We start from the raw sequence: 20,974 nt of genomic DNA, 5'->3' as shown, positions 1-20,974 counted from the left end.
TTTGTCCCCAAACAGGTTTTCTGCTGTACAGGGGAGGTCAGCCAATTTTTCCTGGACATCTGGACAAAGGTCTGAGGCCTTTAGCCAGGCACTAATGCCTGCCACTGAGACCCTTGACGCTGTCTCAAAAACATCACAGGCCACCCTCACTACGTGTTTCCCAGCCTCCAATCCTTTCTGGAGGATGGATCCCAGGCCCTCCTTAAACTGCTGTGGCAGGGTCTCCAAGAACTTTTGAACTTGTTTCCAGAGGTTCCTGTTATACTGGTTCATGTATAGCTGGTATGCAGCTATGTGAGCGATCAGCATAGAAACTTGGAAAACCCTTCAACCTATGGCATCTAAGGCTCTTTGGTCTTTGCCTGGAGGGGCGGAGGAGTGAGGGCAGGTTCTCTTGGCCTTTTTCTGGGCTGATTCCACTACCACCGACTGGTGTGGCAACTGGCTCTTCTGAAAACATAGGGCCTGTTGCACTAGGTAGGTGGCATCCGACTTCTTATTGACCGGAGGCACCGTACCTGGATGTTCCCATAGACGGTGAAGGAAGTCCAGAAGAACCTCAAGTACCGGGACCGCCATCACCTCCTTAGGAGTTTCCACAAACTGTAGGACCTCCAACATTTGTGGCCGGCGTTTTCTTCTGTTAACAGTTGGAAGGGAATGGTTTCCGCCATCTCCCTGACGAAACTAGCAAAGGAGAGATCCTCCAGAGGTGAGCGCCGTCTCTCTTCCGGGGGGGGGGGGGGGGGGGGGGAAAGGCTCTGAAAGAAGTTCCGAGGAGGCCTCCGAGGAGTATTCGGAGAAGATGTCCCCCCATGGGTCATAGGGGGCCTCTTCCTCACTGGCAAAGCGCCTGGGATGAGGAGAGAGGCTAAAGCCCAGGGTATGGGGCACAGGCCTCAATGGTCGGTGAGGTGGCACCAACAGCAGCGGTGCTGGCATCAATGGCACCGGGAGCTGCGAAGGATGCCAGGATATCGGAAGGCCCGATGGCCCGGGGACGGCCTCCAGTATCGGCGGTTCCGACTGCGGGGATGTGCAAGGAGCCGCATCTTCCTCCTCCAAGGAGCCCGGAATCGGGATCAAGACTGGAGGAGGCGCCGGTGGCTGGCTGGGTACCGTGGGGGCTGCCGGTACGGGCTGTGTCGGCAAAGCACCGAGCAACATGTCCTGCCTTTCCAGGAGAGGTGCCAGCATGGAAGGCGCCGGTTCCGATGCTGGTATGGGGGCGGTTGAAGGCATTGAGCACTGTCTGATAGACAACAGTCCATCTCCTCTCTAAACGAGGGTGTGGACCGATTCTGGTGTAGGAGGCAGCTAGGCGCCACTGGAGCGTTCACAGGGGTCCGCAGAGGCTCGGTGCCCGGCACAGATACTGGTGGGGAATGCCGTGGGCTGCTGGGTCCAGAGGAGGAAGGGGCCTCCTCTCCCTGGGGCCTCTTCGGAGGTGGTTCGGCCGAGGCCAATGCTGCTCCAGTGTCGGTGCCGGCACCAGACGGTGATGACTGTCGGTGCCGGTGTCACTGCTTCCCACTGTGCTCGGTCCAGTCCTTCTCCGGCACTGAGGACAGCGATGCGGAAGTCTTCAAATGCGTCGATGCTGGAGAGGGGTGGTCTTCCGCTCCTTGGTCTTCTTGGTGGGGTTTCGACGGGGAAGGTCCCGAGTTAGAGTGATCCTCACGACTTGATGCACCCGGCACCGAAGTCGATGGAGTAGATTGCTTGGAACCAAACAAGTGCTCCATCTTCTCCAGACAGGCGTGCCAGCCTTTGGGGGTCATCTGAGCACAGCTTGGACATCAACGGACATCATAGGTAAGTCCGAGATACAGGACGCAGACGTTGCGTTGATCTGTCATGGACATAGTCCGCAGACACTCCGGGCACTTCCAAAAACTGGTCGCCATGACAAAAAGGTGGCGGCGTGCGGTCTGTGACCATCAGCCACCAGTAGATAATAGCTGGGAACTGACCGAAAAACGCGAACGGACTTCCCGGACGTCGGAGAAGTCGGTGCGCAATGGGGGACCCCGAGACAAGGAAAAATTGAAAAACTTCAAAGTATTCTGTGTGAGGAAATAACTCTCCTAGAGCTCCATTAACCGCGAGGCAATCGCTGCACGGAAAAAAAGAGACTAAAGTGGGACCCCGTGTAGCCACGGGGTTCTGGGCATGTTCAGTGTGCCAGTCAAAGTTCTAGAAACTTTGACAAAAGTGTTCCATGACAGGGCTCCATCTGATGATGTCACCCATCTGTGAGGACTAACATCCTGCTGTCCTGGTAGAACATAAGTTACACCAATTTTCAAAGCAAACTTAAGCACATAACTTTGTTTTGAAAATTATTTTGAAAATTATCCCTAAGAACAAGCACAAACTTGCGCATACAAAATTACACATGCTCTTTGCAGGATCTAACTTATGTGGGTTAATTTACATGTTTACAGGTGAATTTTTAAAGAAGTTATGTGTATAAATGTAACACACTAACACAGCAATTTTCAAAAGTCTTTTACCCACATTAAGTCCACTTAGCATTGGTAAAACCTATTGAGAATTCAATGGCATACACAGTAGCAATTTTCAAAGCCCACTTACATGGGTAAGTGCATTTACACATGTAAAATCTAATTTTAAGGGTGTAAATCCTTTTGAAAATCAGGCCCATAATGTTTAAAATAAAAAGTATGTGAAAATTCCAATTCCAACCACCAAAATGACTCCTTTTTGTGCATATGAAACTACGCATGAAGTTGGGTTATGCACATACTTTTATGCGCCTGACCCTTGCATAATTATATAACAAGCTATTTACACACATAAACCCATGTTTTATGCACACAAATAGCTCTGCAAATTGCTATATAATGTATTAATGATAATCATTTTAGATCTCTTTCATGATATGTATAGATTATTGTAAGATTCATGGAATCTTGTGCTGTGGTAAGGTTGGCTCAAACTACAAGGAAGGCCTTGTAGGTCCTCACCAACAGCTGGTGGATCTACACTGGGAAGAGACAGATCAGGAACTTCACTTATACCAACCCCTTTCCCCTCAGGTTGAGCTCTTGAGTACCGGGGGGACCGGCAGGTCTTAGGCGAAAGTTTCTAAGAAAGAAGCAAGGGCTTAGGTTCAATATCAGGCTAGGGTTAGAGGCAGGCGGCAGACTAGATGGGTCAGTGTCCAGGCAAGGGTCAGAGGCAGTTTGCAGGCAAGAATGATCGAAGTCCAGGTGAAGGTCAGATATAGAAATCAGTTCAACAGCAGGCGAAGGAGACAAGGAGAAGGCCAACATGGAAGGGTGGGCAGGAAGGATCGCAAGGGCTGGATAAGAAAGACAGGCTGGGCAGGAGAGATGAGGCAGGTTGGGCTGAAGAGACGAGGCAGGTACAGGAAAAGGAGACAGGAATAAGCAATAACTCACACGACCCACACGATGTAGGCGACCCTTTGCTGAGGCGTCTGTTCGTTACACGGCTGGGGTTTAAATACCCAGCCATGTGACCTCATCTCTGAGTGCCGGTAACAGAGGTTCCCACCGCAGGGCCTTTAAGAGAAGGCGTGTCCTGTGCGCACACGCCTATGGGGAAACCTGGGGGCAGCATGGCGGCTTTCTTGGCACACTGAAGAGGAGTGTGGCGTTGGCAGATCCCGGGGTGATGTCCCGCGAGCCGACAAATGTAAGTTATAAATGTAAATATATATTTTGCTGAATATTAATAAACAAAAAATATTTTAAAATTTCAGTGACACCCACCCACAAAGATCTGCCAAAGCTCCCTTAATACTACCAGGCAGCAACCCCTGCTATTCCAGTACTGTGACCCAAGCATACAGCTCTGCCTCACTCCTGCCCTGCAGCACTTTCCACTAATCCAGTACTGAGAACTCTGCCAACAGCCCTGCCTGTTCACCTTGCTCCTGCAATGCACTACCCCCTGCTATTCCAATACTGAGATCCCCACACACACAGTTCTGCTAGTACATATCATTTCTGCCCTACATCCTCTGCTTTATCAAAGCCGGAGGTAGTTTAGAGCTTCATTCTCCTAAATCTGCTTTAATTTTGGATTGCACTAGTAGAGTATATATTTGGCTGTATATTGGCTCTTTATTGGATATAGTAGTTGAGTTGCCAGGATCTCTCTTACCCTTCAATCAACCTGTACACTGCACAGCAGCCTTGATTCAGTCCTCGCACTTTCAGCGCTTTGTCCAGCGAGTCATAGACTGTCATACCAGCCCGAACGTTGACCTGCAACAAACACAGAAAACGTTACCTCTATGAGAAAAAGGATGTGAGCAGAATTCCAAATCATTGCATCCCCATGAACCATTCTTCCCAATGTACAGAAGGATTCTGTGTGTTAACACCTCTAGCTCTATATGTGTGTATGTCTGTATGTCTCTCTTTGGATTGAGGGAGTTGAGGAGTATGAAAAAATTTCGTCGCACTGAAGTGAAGATTTGAGAGAAGAAAGATATGTAACAGTCTCCCATGAGGAAGAAATCTTTGAGTTTCGAAACAAGGCCATATTAGGAGAATAATGAACAAAGTTACATGAATTAATTTACAAGCTAAGTAAAAGAAGGAAAAATTTTAAATAAATTAAGAGATTGCATTGCAATATTTAAAACAAATAAAAAGAATTAATGGGTGGGATTTTTTTGGTTTTTGAATAAAAGTAGGAAGGATGGTGGTATGTTGATGATTGAAAGCATAAAGAAAAGACCAGCATTAACTCAATGTGTTTGAAGTATAATGAGTGGGTCGATAAATGAAACTACCACATCCTGCCTTAAAATTTTTTTTTTTTTAATATTTTAAAAGTTGTTTAGACTAGATTGGTGAAGGTAATAAATATAAATAAGTTGTGTAAAAAAAATAAGATACCGTAGAAATTAATAAATAATTGGTATAGAGGGGTTGGCAGCGAACATTGATGTATAACAGGGACAACCCCTTGGAGTGGAGAATATAACAATTATCTCTGGATTGTAGCAAAGAAACACAGCCTGCTAACAGAACACTACAGGGAATGTATGTATATTGGCTATAGGATGGCTAAAGCTGTGTTTGTCAGCAGACCAGTTGCTAAAGTCTGAGGAATCATGGAAATCACTGCTTGCTGAAAGGAGCTTGACAGCTCTATAAGCTGCTCCATAAGCAGCGGAATGGGGAAGGTGATAGAAAGTTTGGGGAGATCATATGGAAGGGGGGTTGCATATTGATGGAAAAGCAGAGTTGCTTATCTATAATGGGTGTTCTCCAAGAACAGCAGGATGTCAGTGCTCACATGTGGGTGACATCATCAGATGGACCCCGGCACGGAACTCTGATCTCAAAGAATCTAGCACTTTCAAACAAGCCCTACTGAGCATGTGCATCTGTAGTCATCACCCTGCCCCCTTGGCAGAGTCCCTCAGTTCATAATATAGCTCATACATGGAGAAACAATCTCCCGGGGAGGCAGGTGGATTTCGTGAGGACTAACATCCTGCTGTCCTCGGAGAACATCTGTTACAGGTAAACAACTCTGCTTTCTCTGAGGATAAGCAAGATTGTAGTGCTCGCACATGGGTGAATCCCATGCTATAAGCTGTCGAGCAGGACAAAGCAGAAAACCACATTGTGCTGAAAGCACCAGCTCGCTCCCTTTTGCTGTGAGGCAGCTGACCCAAAAAGGGGTCTAGGAGGGAAAAAAGTTGAGTTCAAAGGGAAAACCATAGAAAAGACTGAGACACAAACCCCCAATGCGTAGCAAAGGCGCCTAAGGCAGGGGAGTGATGCGAGCGCAACAAGAAACATTACAAGCAGGGTTTCAGATCAGTAAATCCTGATGATGGTAGGTCTAAAACCTCCTAGATACAGGGAAAAGAATAGAGATGTAACAAGAGAAGGACTCTTGGATGAAGACTGCAGTTTTCTTCAGTGTTACAAAACAACTGAAAAACTAACTGGGGCTCGAGAACTCCCCAGAAAGAAACTGCGGTCCAATGACATCTGAAGGACAGAATGTCTCTGCGGAAGTGTGCCCATGTTTGGCCAACAGGCATAATGGGCAGAAAACCCAAGAAATGTTTGGAAGAATAATCAGCAACAACAGCAGAGTCTGTGACAGACCCTACGTGTCAAAGCACCAGATATAGCTGACCAGTAGGACAGCATCAAGTGTTTCAGGGGATGAAAGGCACTCCCTGAATGGGATTGATAGCCCTAACCCCCAAGCAGGGAGATATGTTAGGCCTAAAGCTCACCCACAATGCACCCTGTCAAGGGCAGGGCTATCCATCCTGTCTACAGGATAGGTCAGGTGAGCAGGAAGACATTTTAGGCAACCTAGTGAAGTGAGAAAAGCTAAAGGCAGTATGGGCCAGAGCTTGGTGAAAATATGGGGAAAAAGTGGTAAATCTTTCCCTGCAGGTATACAGTAAGATATACCACAAATGCCTTAGCTTCCACACCCCACCCCCGAAATTCCAACTGGAAGTCAGAAGGCGTGGAGAACACAAGGAGGCAGACTCCTGGACTGCCAGGATAAGCACAAGCAGCTAGGTTGTATAACTCAACCCCAAGCGAATAACTCACTGCCAATTCCAGTAGGGAGTTATCCACCGAGATAGTTTCATCTGTTCCAAGCAGGCTGAGTGCTCTGAGAGTGAATTCAACAGGGAAGAAATCCAGAAACACTTCACTAAGAGACAGGAAACCAGGGTGCTGAAAATGCAAACCCTTATTGAACAGGACTGGCCTGGAAACCCTAAGGGTACCAGAGCAGGGCAAGGGTGATCTCGGAACAGATCGCCCCAAACCTGGCTAAGGTATTAATATCTCAGCCATGATAACATATACTTCCCCCAAGGAAGCATGCGGTCCAGTAAATGGAAAAATCGTTGCATGAACCAGGACTCCCCTGTCCACAGACAGGGTTATCTCTAAAATGGGAAATATAGCTTGCAAGCAACTGCAACCAAAGGGCAGCACCTCTGTTATGGGGTCCCTCGTCCCCCAATTCCATCAGCCATGGATATGACGATAGGCTGAAAAGCATACTCGCCAATTAGATGGATTAGAACACTTCTCACGGAGGTAGGGCCCACGGGCAAGAATGACTGGCAATAGCGGTCCTTATCAAAAAAACACCCCTTGAGCTCAGCAGGTATCAAAGGTGACTCCTAGACAGCAGAAACCCCTAATTTTCACCAGGGAACTGCTCTGGAAAGGCTCCCTCACGAAACAGACCTGCTGTGCCTTAGGATGACCCAAGAAAAGCGCTACTGCTCGACTGGCTCTTGGATCCCACGAGGAACTGAGAGCAACTGCCAGTCAGAACCAGTGACATGCCTTCTCTAGGAAACAGAGAACGAGGGACACCTCTTGCAGGAGTGGACAATCAGGCATCCAGAGGGGAACCCATAGGAGTTGTCCTGGAACCCAGTCGAATCCCCTCTTCCTGAAGGGTCAGGAAAGCAATGGGAATCAGGGCCTCCCGATCCTGAAAACCTGTCAACTCTCCAGTTGAGACACAATCACTGATCGCTGAGGTTCAGAAGTGACCAATTTGCCACTGGCAGCCACCCTCAAATGTGGAAAGCCACAACGGAAATCAATGAAGAGGCCCCAGCAAAAACGGTCAGATGAATGCTGCTGCCATTCCTCGACCCTGGCCTACAAGAAGATGCACCGATTCAAAGAATCGAGGCTCCGGTTTATTGATAAACCTGCCAAGGATGGAGCCCCAGGGGCTTCCCCACAACGGGGATTTGAAACATGGAAGAGGTTGAAAGACAAACTCCTCTTCTGAGGAAGGAGAAGACTCCCAATCCTACCCTCCTGGTGTCTACTACCCTTAGGGTTTGACCAGGAACGCAGTCCTAGGTCATTCCTGTGGCTGTGGTGAACAACCTGTTGTGCTCGCCATGAGGGAAACATACACTTACACACGTACAGTAGCGGGAAATTGGAGAATAGAGCCCTCTGCTGTGAAAGCACGTGGACTAGTATTCATACAGTGGTATCCCATCCTATGGATGGTGGCACACCTAAGACCCCCCCTCACCATGTTTGTGGGTAGAATCCCACGCCATAGCAAGGACTGAGCACCACTTGCTAGAGTTGGTGGCTGCGCATTGCCAAAAGGCAAATTACTGAGTGATGATGCCTTCCTCGCCAGTGCTCCCCAGTATTTTGTGGTGCAGAACTGATGAGGAAGCTGAGACCTTGATGCGACAATGGCAGAACCCTGGCATGGCTGAGAACTGAACAGACAGGAGAATGCCGCCTGCCATCACCTGACCGTGCATGCTGTATTCCACTGTCACAGTAAATCTCAGTGGAGTGCATATGAACAATGTGACGACGGCATCCCCATCTACCACTGGGGCTCTGGGTATGGCATGGTGGTAGGTGGCATTCTATGGCGTCGCCCTCTCCAATACCTGATAATGCTCCAAAAGGCTGGACACAGCCCTTGAAACTGTGTCTGGAATGGCTCACTGCTGTTTCCCTCATGGAAAGACAGCAGCGAAGTCCATGGCAGCTGATGGTGCCCACAGTGCTCTGCGGTCGTGTCCTGTGGCATCCGACTGCGTTCACTGGTGTCCACAGTGGTGACAGCACCTTTAGGGCCCATAGTGTTTTCGCGCTCACCAACGATGGATCACATGAAGGGCACCAAACAAAACTGCACCCAGGGGTTCAACGGCGTTTGCCCAAATCTTGATCAGTTGGATGGTATACAGCACCATCCACAGTGTCACTGGCATCCACGCACCTCAACAGCCCATTGGCACCTATTGTGACCCCAGTACCTGAAGGCATTGATGGATCGAGGGTACCAAGGATGCCAGGGGCACTTGCATGGAGGCTTGCAACCCCAACACAGCCCTGACTCGCCTCATCAGAGCCCAGAGGAACCAATGACTGCCAGCACCATTGACTATTCCCCTCGGCTCACCTATTCGTCTGAGGATGTTGATGCTGCGAGCTCAGTGGCTACGGATGACAATAGCCTCGCTAGTGCTCATTAACATCAATGATGCATTAATCCAGGCGGGGTCTCTGATGCCCCCCCCCCCGACTCAGGGCCCTCGAGATCATCACCATCCATGGTGTCTGATAGCAGTAGACCAGTACTGGGACAGTACAATGTCCCTCAATGCCCCCGTCAGGGACACTGCCAAGGAGCCTTGAGGGTTCCAGATACCTCGGCGTACCAGGGTGCCTTGATTAAATGGTGACACTGGCGCTCGATCCGTTCAAGGCCGAAATCCCTGTCACTTGAGGGCTTCAGTGGCACTCGAGGGCTCTCAAGAACCCCAGTGGTCGACAGCCTCGGGAACAACCAGGACGCTCAATGGTGATCCCAGTGCCCTATAGGTGGTGCTCACATTGTCGAAAGCAACAGAAGGCATTGGTGGCCAACATGCCCGATGGCCTCGCACCTCGATGGCATCAAGGATGTCAGTATTGAGGCAGCTCCACACCGCAATGGCATCAAAGCCACGCACCGCAATGGCCCGGAGGACAGACACAGCATCAAAACCACGCACCTCGACAGCATTGAGACTGCCGTGGCATCGAGGCCACGTACCTTGACGGCATCGAGGGTGGCCACTCACGCACCTTGATGGGATCAAGGGCATCGATGGCACCGGGGTCATCAATGGCACTGAGTCATCGAGAGCAAAGAGGCATCAATGATATCGTAAGCATCAACATCAAGGGCAGCTCGGAGAGCATCGAGGGGGACCATGGCGCTCGATGGCAGACCTCATCCCTGACACTAGAGATCGGTGCTGCTACTCCATCACATCAAAGTCCAAGGCACTCGATGACTCCAATGCATCGAGACTCCACGTCCACAGAAAGGCCCTTATGACATCGAGGGTGATCATGCACCCCAATAGAGTCAAAAGTGACCATGGCCCTCAATGGAAGTCCTGGTCCCCGACATGGTCCTGACATGAAATGTGTCAGATTGATGATGCGCTGGTCACAGATGTGCACGGGCAACTGTTACTGGGCATGGCACCAAAGGTAAGGCAGCAAGCTGCTTACCCAAGCTCCTACTCACCCTCTCTCACAAGGAGACTGCACTGCCATCACCAGCAAGCAGGAGGGGAGGCTATGTCATCCAGGGATCCTGGCTGTGGAGACTAGTTCCTTTGAATATAGGGAGAATGAACTCGCCCCCCCCCCCCCCCCCCAGGAACAGTGTGGTCCTCGATCTCTGCACTGTCTGAACCACCATTGATGCCGATCGATCGGTGAAACAACCCCTGCCCAGGTGGAACTTGGGCGAGTCCCCAGGTTCTGCAGCCTACTCGGATCACCCACGTCTGCATTCAGTCAGTCCTGCCAGCACCTGAGAAAGGTACAAAAACAGACAGAGCAAGGAGAGGACACAAATACTAAACTGCAGATGTAATATATATATATATATTTTGTTTTAATAAGGGATAGAAATAGACTCTGCCAGACTGCACAGCAACTAAGGCCCGCCATGCAGCTGGCAGACAGAGAAAAGAAGAAGAAAAAGAAATAAAACTATCGAAAGGTAAAGGAAAGAAAACAGCTGCAGCTCTAGAAAAAATCACTTACAAAAACTGAGGAGACAGCAAAGCTGAATACGTGAAACACATAGCTCCTGTGACCACACGGCTCCGCAAAAAAAAAAAAAAAAAAAGAGACTGAGGGACTCTGCCTAGGGGCAAGGTTATGACTACAGCTGCACCTACTCAGTAGGGCATGTTTGAAAGTTCTAGAGTCTTTGAGATCAAAGTTCCGTGCCGGGATCCATCCATTGATGGAGGACTACCATCCTGCTCATCCTCAGAGAAAAGGTTTTGCTTGTGTGGTGGAGTTTACTGTATTGTTGTGAAGAGGGTATTGAGCTCTTTGGTTCTCCATGTTCACTGGGACTCTAGGTGAGAGTTTTTCTATGAAAGTATAATTTAAAAGGCCAACTCAAAGCTTGTGGTTTAGGTACATACTTGGAAATAGCTGTACATAAAATATGATTGTTGGTTGACACCAAACTCTGGGCAGAGACCTGTTCCTTGTCTGCCTCTAAAGAACAAAGGTAGAAAAACCTGGCTGAGTGATGCATATATGTATCTATATGTATACACCTGCCTCTCTCTCATACCCATATGCACAGTTTGCTCACAATGCAATGCATATTCTAATTAGGGACCTTTTCACTGTTTTTTCCTCATAGACAAAGAATCAGGCCCTTACAATTTTAAAAAATGTAAAACATTCAGTAATATTATAACACTTGTCAATCTTATTTTATACTAGATGAATTATCTTCTGATTCTCTGAGTATTCATCTTTCAAAGGTTTTGTCTCCCATATAGCTTTCTGTTTTTTTCCTATTTTATTTCCATTTCAGTTCTCTTTCCTTGTCTTTTTTCCTCCACCTTCTTTTCTTCCTTCTCCCATGCCTTCTCTGATTCTCTTGTGCTTTCCAAATTTCGGTGCTGGAGAAAGGAAAATTTGTTCTTACCTGCTAATTTTCATTCCTGGAATACCACAGATCAGTCCAGCAAGTGGGTTTTGCATCCCTACCAGCAGGTAGAGGCAGACAACAAAAACTTTTAAGACACTGTAACATAAACAAGAGCGCCACCTGCAGTCCCTCAGTACTGACCTGTACTCAAGCCAAGATAGAACAATCTCAAACTAACTCCAACCCCCTCCCCTTCAGGGTGAGCATAGAATCAATGGTAAACCTCCCAGAACTGGAAGCCCTCACATCCAGAGTAAACTGAAAGAACAAACTGATATACAATCGGAACATTCTGCAATATACACATACTGAACCAACGACGGTCTTTTAGAAATAAGGGCATGGGCTTCTGGACTGATCTGTGGTATTTCAGGAACAAAAATTAGCAGGGAAGAACCAATTTTCCTTTCCTGTTCATATCCCAGATCAGTCTAGACAAGTGGGATGTACCCAAACTCCCCTACACTTGGCGAGAACCCGAAAGACCTGCTCGCAACACACTCTCCCCAAACACATCCTCCTCTGGAGCTCGTACATTCAATCTGTAATGTCTAGTAAAAGTGTGAAGCAAAGACCATGTCACTGCCCAATAGATCTCCTGCAGCGATACCAACTGACACTCCGCCCAGGAGGTAGCCTGCACCCTCGTAGAGGGCACACCCAGCCCCTCTCTGAAGCCATCCGACCTTTACAAAGATAGGCCAAAAAAATAGTATCCTTTAACCATCATGCAATGGTGGCCTTAGACGCTTTGCTTCCCTTCCTTGCTCCAATGAACAAGACAAACAAATGATCTGGACGCCAAAAACTGTTAGTGACTTTAAAGTACCGAACAGAGTGCAATAAACATCAAATAAATTTCTAATGACAAATTCGGAAACTAAGGGAGTTCGACTGACTGTTAATATGGAATGAAGAAATGACCTTTGGCAAGAACGGAGGTACCATCCGCAGAGACACCCCATTGTCCATAAATTGCAAGAAAGGCTCTCTACACAACAACACCTGAAGCTCCGAAATACGCCTGGCTGAGCAAATTGCCACCAGAAAGACAGACTTCTAGGTGAGATCCTTTAAAGACACCCTTCGCAAAGGCTCAAAAGGAGAACTACAAAGCACCTTCAGAAGCATATTAAGGCTCCAGGATGGACACATCTTATGAACCGGAGGATGCAAATGTTTTGCCCACTTCAGAAAATGTACGACATCTGGATGGGAGGCCAACGGCATTCCGTGTAACTTCCCTTGAAAACATGCTATTGCTGCTACCTGCACTTGGAGTGATTGTAGGCCAAATCCTTCAATCGAGCCCTGCTGCAAAAATGCCAGGATTTGAGGAATATTGACCTGCAACGGTTCTAAAACTTTCTCCAAGCACCAGGACAAAAACATTCTCCAACTCGAATGTAAGCAAGCAAAGTAGACAGCCTCCTCGCCTGAAGTACATTAGCAATAACCGGCTCCGAATATCCTTTCAAAAGTAGCCGCCTCCACTCAAAAGCCAAGGCGCGAAACAGAAGCGATCCGCTTGATCCGAGTATATGGGTCCTTGCTTAAGTAACCTCGGTAGGTGAGCCAACCTTATGGGTCCGTCTACTGTGAGCCAAACGAGATCCGTAAACCACAGATGACGTGGCTACTCTGGTGCCACCAGAACCACTCTTCTTCCTGGGTGCCTCTCTATGCGCTGCAATGCTCGACCGGCAAGAGGCCATGGAGGGAACACATACAACAGAATTTCTGATGACCAGGCTTGAACCAGTGTGTCGATCCCTTCTGAGTCGACACCTGCGGCTGAAGAACCATGTCGCCTTGGCATTGCTTCGCGATGCCATCAGATCCAGCTGTGGCCTGCCCCATCTGGATTGTATGAGGGACAAGGCCTCCACAGACAACTCCCAATCCCCGGGATCCAACTGCTGCCTGCTGAGATAATCCGTCTGCCCATTGTCTACCCTAGCTACATGAGTTGCTGCTAGCCTGCAGGATGCTGCTCTGCCCAGGTGCCTGTGTCTCCTGAGCCATTATTCAACTTTTCGTCCTGCCATGGCAGTTGATATAGGCCACTGTCGTCACACTGTCTGAGAATATACTCACTGACTGACTGTGCACCTGCTGCAGGAAATGACACAACACTCTGCGAACTGTCCTCATTTCCAATCAATTGATAGACCCTGATGCTTCCATTGGTGACCAAGGACTTGGGCTGTTCGCCCTTGACTGCCCCCCCCCAACCCTTGAGGCTGGCATTGGTGGTCACCACTACCCAGTCCGAAGTGTCCAGTTCCAGTCCTTTCTCCAAATTGTGGCGAGATAGCCACCATGAAAGACTGGACCTAGAGTCTCCCTGAAGTGGCAAAGGGCAATGAAACTCTTCTGACAATGGATTCCATCTGGTCAAAAGCTCCCTCTGGAGAGAATACATGTGCACAAATGTCCATGGCATGAGTTCCATTGTAGATGCCATAGAACCCAGGACCTGCAAATAATCCCAGGCACTGGGCATCACAAGCCACAGTAGTCGAACCACCTCCTCTTCTCTTATCTATTTTTATTTCTTTTTGTCAGACTGCAGGTTTGCATTTCTACCATCTGCTGGAGACAGAGAAATACTGAGGGACTCAGAAGACACTCTTGTTTATGTAGTAGTGTCTTAAAAAGCTTTGTTCTCTGCCTCCATCTGCTGGTAGGGATGCAAAACCCACTTGTCTGATCTGGGGAATGAACAGGAAGGAATCACTTTCTGGTCTTTAGTAAAACACCTCTCTCCTATCTCTGTTGCTCAACTCCTCCCCACCCCCTGCTGTCACCCAAATGTTGCTTGTTATTGAGAGAAAGAGAATGTGGCAAGGGAAGGTGAAAAAGTGATTCAAAAACAAAAAGCAACAGGCAAAATCAATATTGAAAACTTGAGGAGGCAACAGAGGTCACGAAAGGTATGGGAAAAGAGGGATGTAAGAGTCCAAGAAGCAGGAACAAAAGCACCCAGAGAAAAAGAGCATTAGACAGAAACAAGAAAATTAAGAGTTCATCAGTGTTGGGGAGAGGGAGAAACAACCAGAGATTGGTGTCCTACAGCAGATCCAGGCGATTCCCAGCCTACCAGTGCTGCTCTGTAGTCTAAGGGTCCTTAGCCAGTGACTGTAGGTAATCTATACCTCAAACACCAACTCCCAGGCATCCCAGGACAGAAAGTCATGTCAGAGGTGACATCATGGGCTAGGCCCTTACCACAAGTGGCAGCAAAGAGTGGTTTTTGAATCCTGATCCTCTGTTCATTTGGATTGCAACTTTCCATCTGACTTTATTGACACTTTGCTCCTCTGGTTGGGCTATCTCTCTTTGCATATAGAAACAGACTATAGGCAGGTAAGGCTCAACTTGTTTGCCCAAATCTATTCCTACTGCAGTGCCATACACCCCGGCTAATCTTTGGCTTTCCCTTCAATTCTTCATAACCAGGAATCTTCTCTACCATTAATTTGTTTTATTATTGTTGCATGAACTATTGGCTTTTGTCTTTGCATGGCTCCTCTTAGCATTTTTGCTGCTCTTGTTCTATTATCCTGCACACTTTTCCTCCTTCTTTTATCATCACTAATCTATCTCCTCTATTTGTTATCCTCTCCTTCCCTATTACCTCCTTTTGTGCCCCTTACATCAAAATATATAGAATATTAATAACTGTATTTCCACTCAGACTTTTCAGTTCTTCGCTTCTCTCTTCAAAATGTTTTGTGCTTTTTTTATACCGGCATTCATGATACAGATCATATCATGTCGGTTTACAAGGAACCGGGGTAAAACCTTAAACATTAACATAGTGAAGAGAGGAAAAAGTTACAATGAAACAGGGGTAATGGAACTGGGTGAAGAAGAAGCCAAAGCAGAAAGTAACTCATTGACTATGACAATTATTTACAGTGAGCTGAATGTTCGGTAATGATGAACACTTGCATCTTGGTTTTGAAATGCCACACCACGCTCAATATCTTCACCACCTCTGACTTACTGTTAATGGCCATCATTGAGAACTGCCTGCCTCTATGACCCGGCCTCTTCTGCCAGCCTGTTCTCTTCTCATTCTCTGGTGTGTCTGGCAATGGGGAGGAGGCATGTTGGCCTTCATTAACCCACTGCTTGGTCTTACCCTTCCCTTCAGTATCGCTTCTCTTGGTTCTTGTTACCCTTTGTTCTTATTTTCATGATCCTCTATTGCCCAATTGGCTCACTCTCCTCCTTCCTTGATCACTCTACTGCACTCCTTTCCTTACTAACTACACTGCCTTGTCCTGCATTCTTTCTTGGTGACTTTAACATCTCTCATGATGATGCCAGCCAGCTTTTCTCTTCTTTTTATTTGATGTTCCTTTGTCTTCTCTGTTCTTTCCACCCCTCCTACTCAGTCTTCATATCATCAGTTTGATCTGGTTTTCTTTCGATTCTGCTTGGTCTTTCTTTTAGGTATTTGTAGTTGGCAACTAAACTTTTTCATTACTAGCACCTATATCTTTTCCTTTTCATCTGTTTTATCACCTCCTGTTCTGCACAGTGCAGGATCTAGACAGCAAAAACGTCTCTGATTCTATCAAACAAATCTTTCACTTCCTTCCTAACTTTCTTTTCTTGATTGTAATGCTGACATCTCTACTTACTTTGATGCACTTTTCTGTTTCTTCTCTTTTTTGTGTCCTAAATCCCATCTGTCCCCTCTTCAGCCTTGATTTACAGCACTCGTGTGGGCCCAATGATGTGTGCTTCAGCAAGCTGAAGAGAGTGGAGAGTGTCCCATGACCCATCTACTCTATTATTTTTAGGAATATTATTGCTTTTCACTCTGTTCTTTCCAAAGCAAAATCTAGGTATTTGCCTAATTTCTCAGTCAGTAAAAATCATCAGCTTTTTTTGCCAGTTAGCAAACCTGGTACTAGATCTCTTGCTTTTTTCTGCATTTTGGAGTTTAGTTTTGATTACTTGCTTCTCCAAACCAGAGCTAAAAGTGCGTTACAATCAGGTACAGGATACATTTTCCTGATCCAAAGGGGTTACAACCTAAGACGCTGATGTAAAAAGATGTGTTAAAACAGTGCGGTGAAAATCAGTGCACAGTTTCCTAAGGAAAACGCTCAAAAAAATTAAAAAGTACACTGACTAGTACACTGACACATTTTAACTCGAGAGAGTGATTTATTTGCAGAAATTAAGTTTTGTGCATAAATTGTGTTTTATACTCAGGAAACAGAATCTGTGTGCAGAAATTGGGTCATGCCATGTCTTCAATTTCTTTAATTAATTCTCATGTCCCACTCTTCCTTTTCCAATCCCTCTGCTCTTACTCCTGCTTCTTTCAAAGGAGAAATACACATTCACTTTTTGCTTTGAAACTTGTGGCAGTTACAAAGAACCTGCTTTTTCTACAGATATTGTTTTCATGGAAAAAAATACAGAATTGAAAATGCAATGCATTAATGTTATTTTCCTCCCCCCAACCTAAACACATCTCTAAAAACGCACTAAGGGGCGGATTTTCAGAGCCCTGCTCGCCTAAATCCGCCCAAAACCGGGCGGATTTAGGCGAGCAGGGCCCTGCGCGCCGGGAAGCCTATTTTACATAGGCCTACCGGCGCGCGCAGAGCCCCGGGACTCGCGTAAGTCCCGGGGTTCTCCGAGGGGGGCGTGTCGGGGGCGGGCCCGGTCGTCGCGGCGTTTCGGGGGCGTGTCGGCAGCGTTTTGGGGGCGGGTACGGGGGCGTGGCTATGGCCCGGGGCGGTCCGGGGGCGTGGCTACGGCCCGGGGCGGTCCGGGGGCGTGGCCGCGCCCTCCGTACCCGCCCCCAGGTCGCGGCCCGGCGCGCAAGAGGCCCGCTGGCGCGCGGGGATTTACGCCTCCCTCCGGGAGGCGTAAATCCCCTGACAAAGGTAAGGGGGGGGGTTTAGACAGGGCCGGGCGGGTGGGTTAGGTAGGGGAAGGGAGGGGAAGGTGAGGGGAGGGCAAAGGAAAGTTCCCTCCGAGGCCGCTCCGATTTCGGAGCGGCCTTGGAGGGAACGGGGGTAGGCTGCGCGGCTCGGCGCGCGCCGGCTATACAAAATCCATAGCCTTGCGCGCGCCGATCCAGGTTTTTAGCAGATACGCGCGGCTCCGCGCGTATCTACTAAAATCCAGCGTACTTTTGTTTGCGCCTGGAGCGCAAACAAAAGTAGGCTATTCGCGCTCCTTTTAAAATCCGCCCCTAAATGTAGCTAAAAGCACTTTGTATTTTTAACTGAATTGATGGAGAGCAATTTTCAGAAAGCTGATTTAATCCTTCAAAAAAACTTCTCTCTTAGCATTTCTGGTCTGATCTTGAACTGTTTTTATTCCCTGCCTGTTTAATCCATTCTCTAGCATTCTTTTTAATAATTCCTTATCTGACGCTTTGGGGTAGATTTTTTAAAAAAGCGCGTTTGCGTACTTTTGTTTGCGCACCAGGTGCAAACAAAAGTACGCTGGATTTTAAAAGATACGCGCGTAGCCGCGCGTATCTTCTAAAATCCTGGATTGGCGCGTGCAAGGCTGCCGATTTTGGGCAGCCGGTGCGCGCCGTGCCGCGCAGCCTGTCACCGTTCCCTCCGAGGCCGCTCCGAAATCGGAGCGGCCTCGGAGGGAATTTTCTTTCGCCCTCCCCTCATCTTCCCCTACCTAACCCACCCCCCGGCCCTATTTAAACCGCCCCCCTACCTTTATCCACGGATTTACGCCTCCCAGAGGGAGACGTAAATCCACGCGCGCCAGCAGGCTGCTGGCGCGCCGAGACTCGACCCGGGGGCGGTTCCGGAGGGCGCGGCCACGCCCCGAAACACCCCGGGCCGAAACCACGCCCCCGGTCCCGCCCCCGAACCGCTGCGTCCCGCCCCCGAACCGCCGTGTCATCGGGTCCCGCCCCCTCAACACGCCCCCTTCCAACAACCCCGGGACCTACGCGCGTCCTGGGGCTCTGCGCCCGCCGGCGGCCTATGGAGAATAGGCACGCCGGCGAGCAGGGCTTTTAAAATCCGCCAGTTTGTTTTTAAGATCAGTGTGCCCCAAGCTTCTGTCCTAGCCAGGGTTGCCAACATCCCGTAAATTAACAGGCTGCTTGTAAAAAAAAGCTCAAATTCAGATCTGCCTGAAAGATTGGTTGCCCATAAATCTGCCTTCCGGCATCCCTTCCTGTCCTGCAGTGAAAAGTGTAGGTTACAACTCAATCATACGCCTCTTCCAGCTCCCTCCGATAGCACTAGGAGGTCCACATTCTTCAACTTAAAAGGGACCAGAAAGACTGACCAGGAGCAGCTAGGCATTATTTTCAGAAAAGGACCATTCTCTAGGAAGACAAGCGCTCAATTTTAGAGTATTCAGAAGGAGACTCCCACTTCCCAGCAAAGTGTCTACTAGGCAGGGTAGCCAGTTCCTGAAAAATGTTTTTACTGTCAGTTTTGGTAGCCAGTAAAAATGTTGGGTTGTCAGTAAAAATCATCAGCTTGTCAGTAAAAAAAACTTTTTTTTGCCAGTTAGCAAACCTGGTCCTAGATCTCTTGCTTTTTTCTGCATTTTGGAGTTTAGTTTTGATTACTCGCTTCTCCAAACCAGAGCTAAAAGTGAATTACAATCAGGTACAGGATATATTTTCCTGATCCAGAGGGGTTACAACCTAAGAGGCTGATGTAATAAGACATGTGTTAAAACAGTGTGGTGAAAGTCAGTGCACAGTTTCCTAAGGAAAACGCTCAAAAAATTGTAACTCCCAATGCAGTAAGCTAATGGTGTGCTAAGGCATCGAGAGTTTAAAATGTACACTGACTAGAAACCATGCACACAAACACAAGTTGAAATGTGTGCTCATACTTTTTCAAAGGCTGACCACATATTTTAACTCAGGAGAGTGATTTATTTGCAAAAATTAAGCTTTGTGCATAAATTGTGTTTTATACTCAGGAAACAGGGTTTGTGCACAGAAATTACGAGTTGTGGACAAATTGGGTTTTCTTTTCATAAATGCCAAGTACGGGATCCCTGCACCATGAACTATAGGTTCAGCCCCATAGACTAAAATTGGCCATGGGAATTTTTCTCTACCTCTGATCAGGAGTTACATTTTGAGCATTAACAAAGCATGTATTAAACTTATGCACCTCTCTGTATTGGGGGGTAATAGCCAATGCCTTCATTCATATGGGATTTCCATGCTAGGATGGTAAGCAATGTGCAGTTTTAGGTATACATTTTTTGTGTGTGACACTCCTTGCTGCACCAGGAGTAAAGCATGCACACACAAATATGTGGCCAACTTCAGTTTTCTGTATGCATCTTATTACATAAGTTTGTACCTGAGGCAATAAAGGATGAAGCGTCTTGCTCAAGGTCACAAGGAATGTCAGTGGGAGAAGAGGGATTAAAAATCTCGCTTCCCTGGTTTTCAACCCCCTGCTCTAACCACTAGGGTTTTCCTCCATGCTTTATCTTCATGGCCTTGGCCATCTCATCTCTCCCCCCCCACCCCCTCTCCTCCCCCCAAGAGCAGAAGACATACAAATGCAAATCTGTATCTCATTTTCTCCTTATCTTCTTTTGGCTTCCTGCCTCTCCTCCTCCTCTTTCTGGAAGTGCTCTCACTGAATGCACCTAAAGTAGAGGTGATCTATTCCCCTGCCAATACTCATCTTTTCCCCTCCCCCTGCCTCCAACTTCACCTATTTGGATTTGTTTCTATTAACTCCTCTTGATTTTTCTGACTTGATAAGGAATCTGGTTATTATTTTTTACTTTCTTTTATCCTTTTCTGCTCACATTTCCAAACTATGTCCCTCACTTAGCTAATTATATATGAAGCATAAAGGCCTACGTTTTTAGTAGTGCATGTAAAGGAAAATGGATTCTTACCTGCTAATTTTCATTCCTGGAAAATCACAGATCAGTCCAGACAAGTGGGTTTTGCATCCCTACCAGCAGATGGAGGCAGAGAATGAAACTTTTTCAGTCACTGTTACTTAATTCATCCCTCAGTATTGACCTGTACCCAAGCCAAGATGACTACTTCCCAAACTCCAAGGATTTCTCCCTCTAGAGCGAACTGAGGAATAAGTTGGATCCCCCAGCAAAAATGAACCCTTAACATAGGGTAATGAACAAACTTCTAATCTCAAAACAGCTTAAACTATGTACAATCTCCTATGGTGATCTTCACTGTATACAACTCCTCACATCTGGGCAGTGCTTCATTTATCACTGTGTGTGTGTGTGTGTGTGTGTGGGGGGGGGGGGGGGTGTCACACTACAGTGATAAATGAAGCACTGCCCAGATGTCAGGAGTTGTATACAGTGAAGATCACCATAGGAGGACAAGTTTAAGAGATTTAGTCTAGGATATACGGACATATTTCTGTGTTTAAGTTCAACTTTAATGATTAAAATAATTAAAAATAGGCGAAAGCCTGAT

The 20,974-nt window shown here is 47.5% G+C and overlaps 1 protein-coding gene across 4 annotated transcripts in view; it reads right to left on the bottom strand.

The window, feature by feature from the left end:
- The window catches only part of ARAF (A-Raf proto-oncogene, serine/threonine kinase), a 104,497-nt gene that overhangs the window by 47,538 nt on the left and 35,985 nt on the right, over positions 1–20,974 (bottom strand). For 3 of the 4 annotated variants that reach the window (XM_029611747.1, XM_029611767.1, XM_029611756.1), the window contains one exon: positions 4,156–4,259. In XM_029611747.1, the coding sequence (XP_029467607.1) occupies positions 4,156–4,259 (104 nt within the window). Of the gene's footprint in view, positions 1–4,155; positions 4,260–10,999; positions 11,053–20,974 lie in introns of those variants that run through there. The other variant, XM_029611776.1, reaches the window with a different exon arrangement.

Source organism: Rhinatrema bivittatum, chromosome 1 (assembly GCF_901001135.1).
Source record: "Rhinatrema bivittatum chromosome 1, aRhiBiv1.1, whole genome shotgun sequence".
NCBI classification, from domain to species: Eukaryota; Metazoa; Chordata; class Amphibia; order Gymnophiona; family Rhinatrematidae; genus Rhinatrema; species Rhinatrema bivittatum.
The sequence above is the reverse complement of the archived record's forward strand: the minus strand, read 5'-3'. Positions and strand labels throughout refer to the sequence as shown.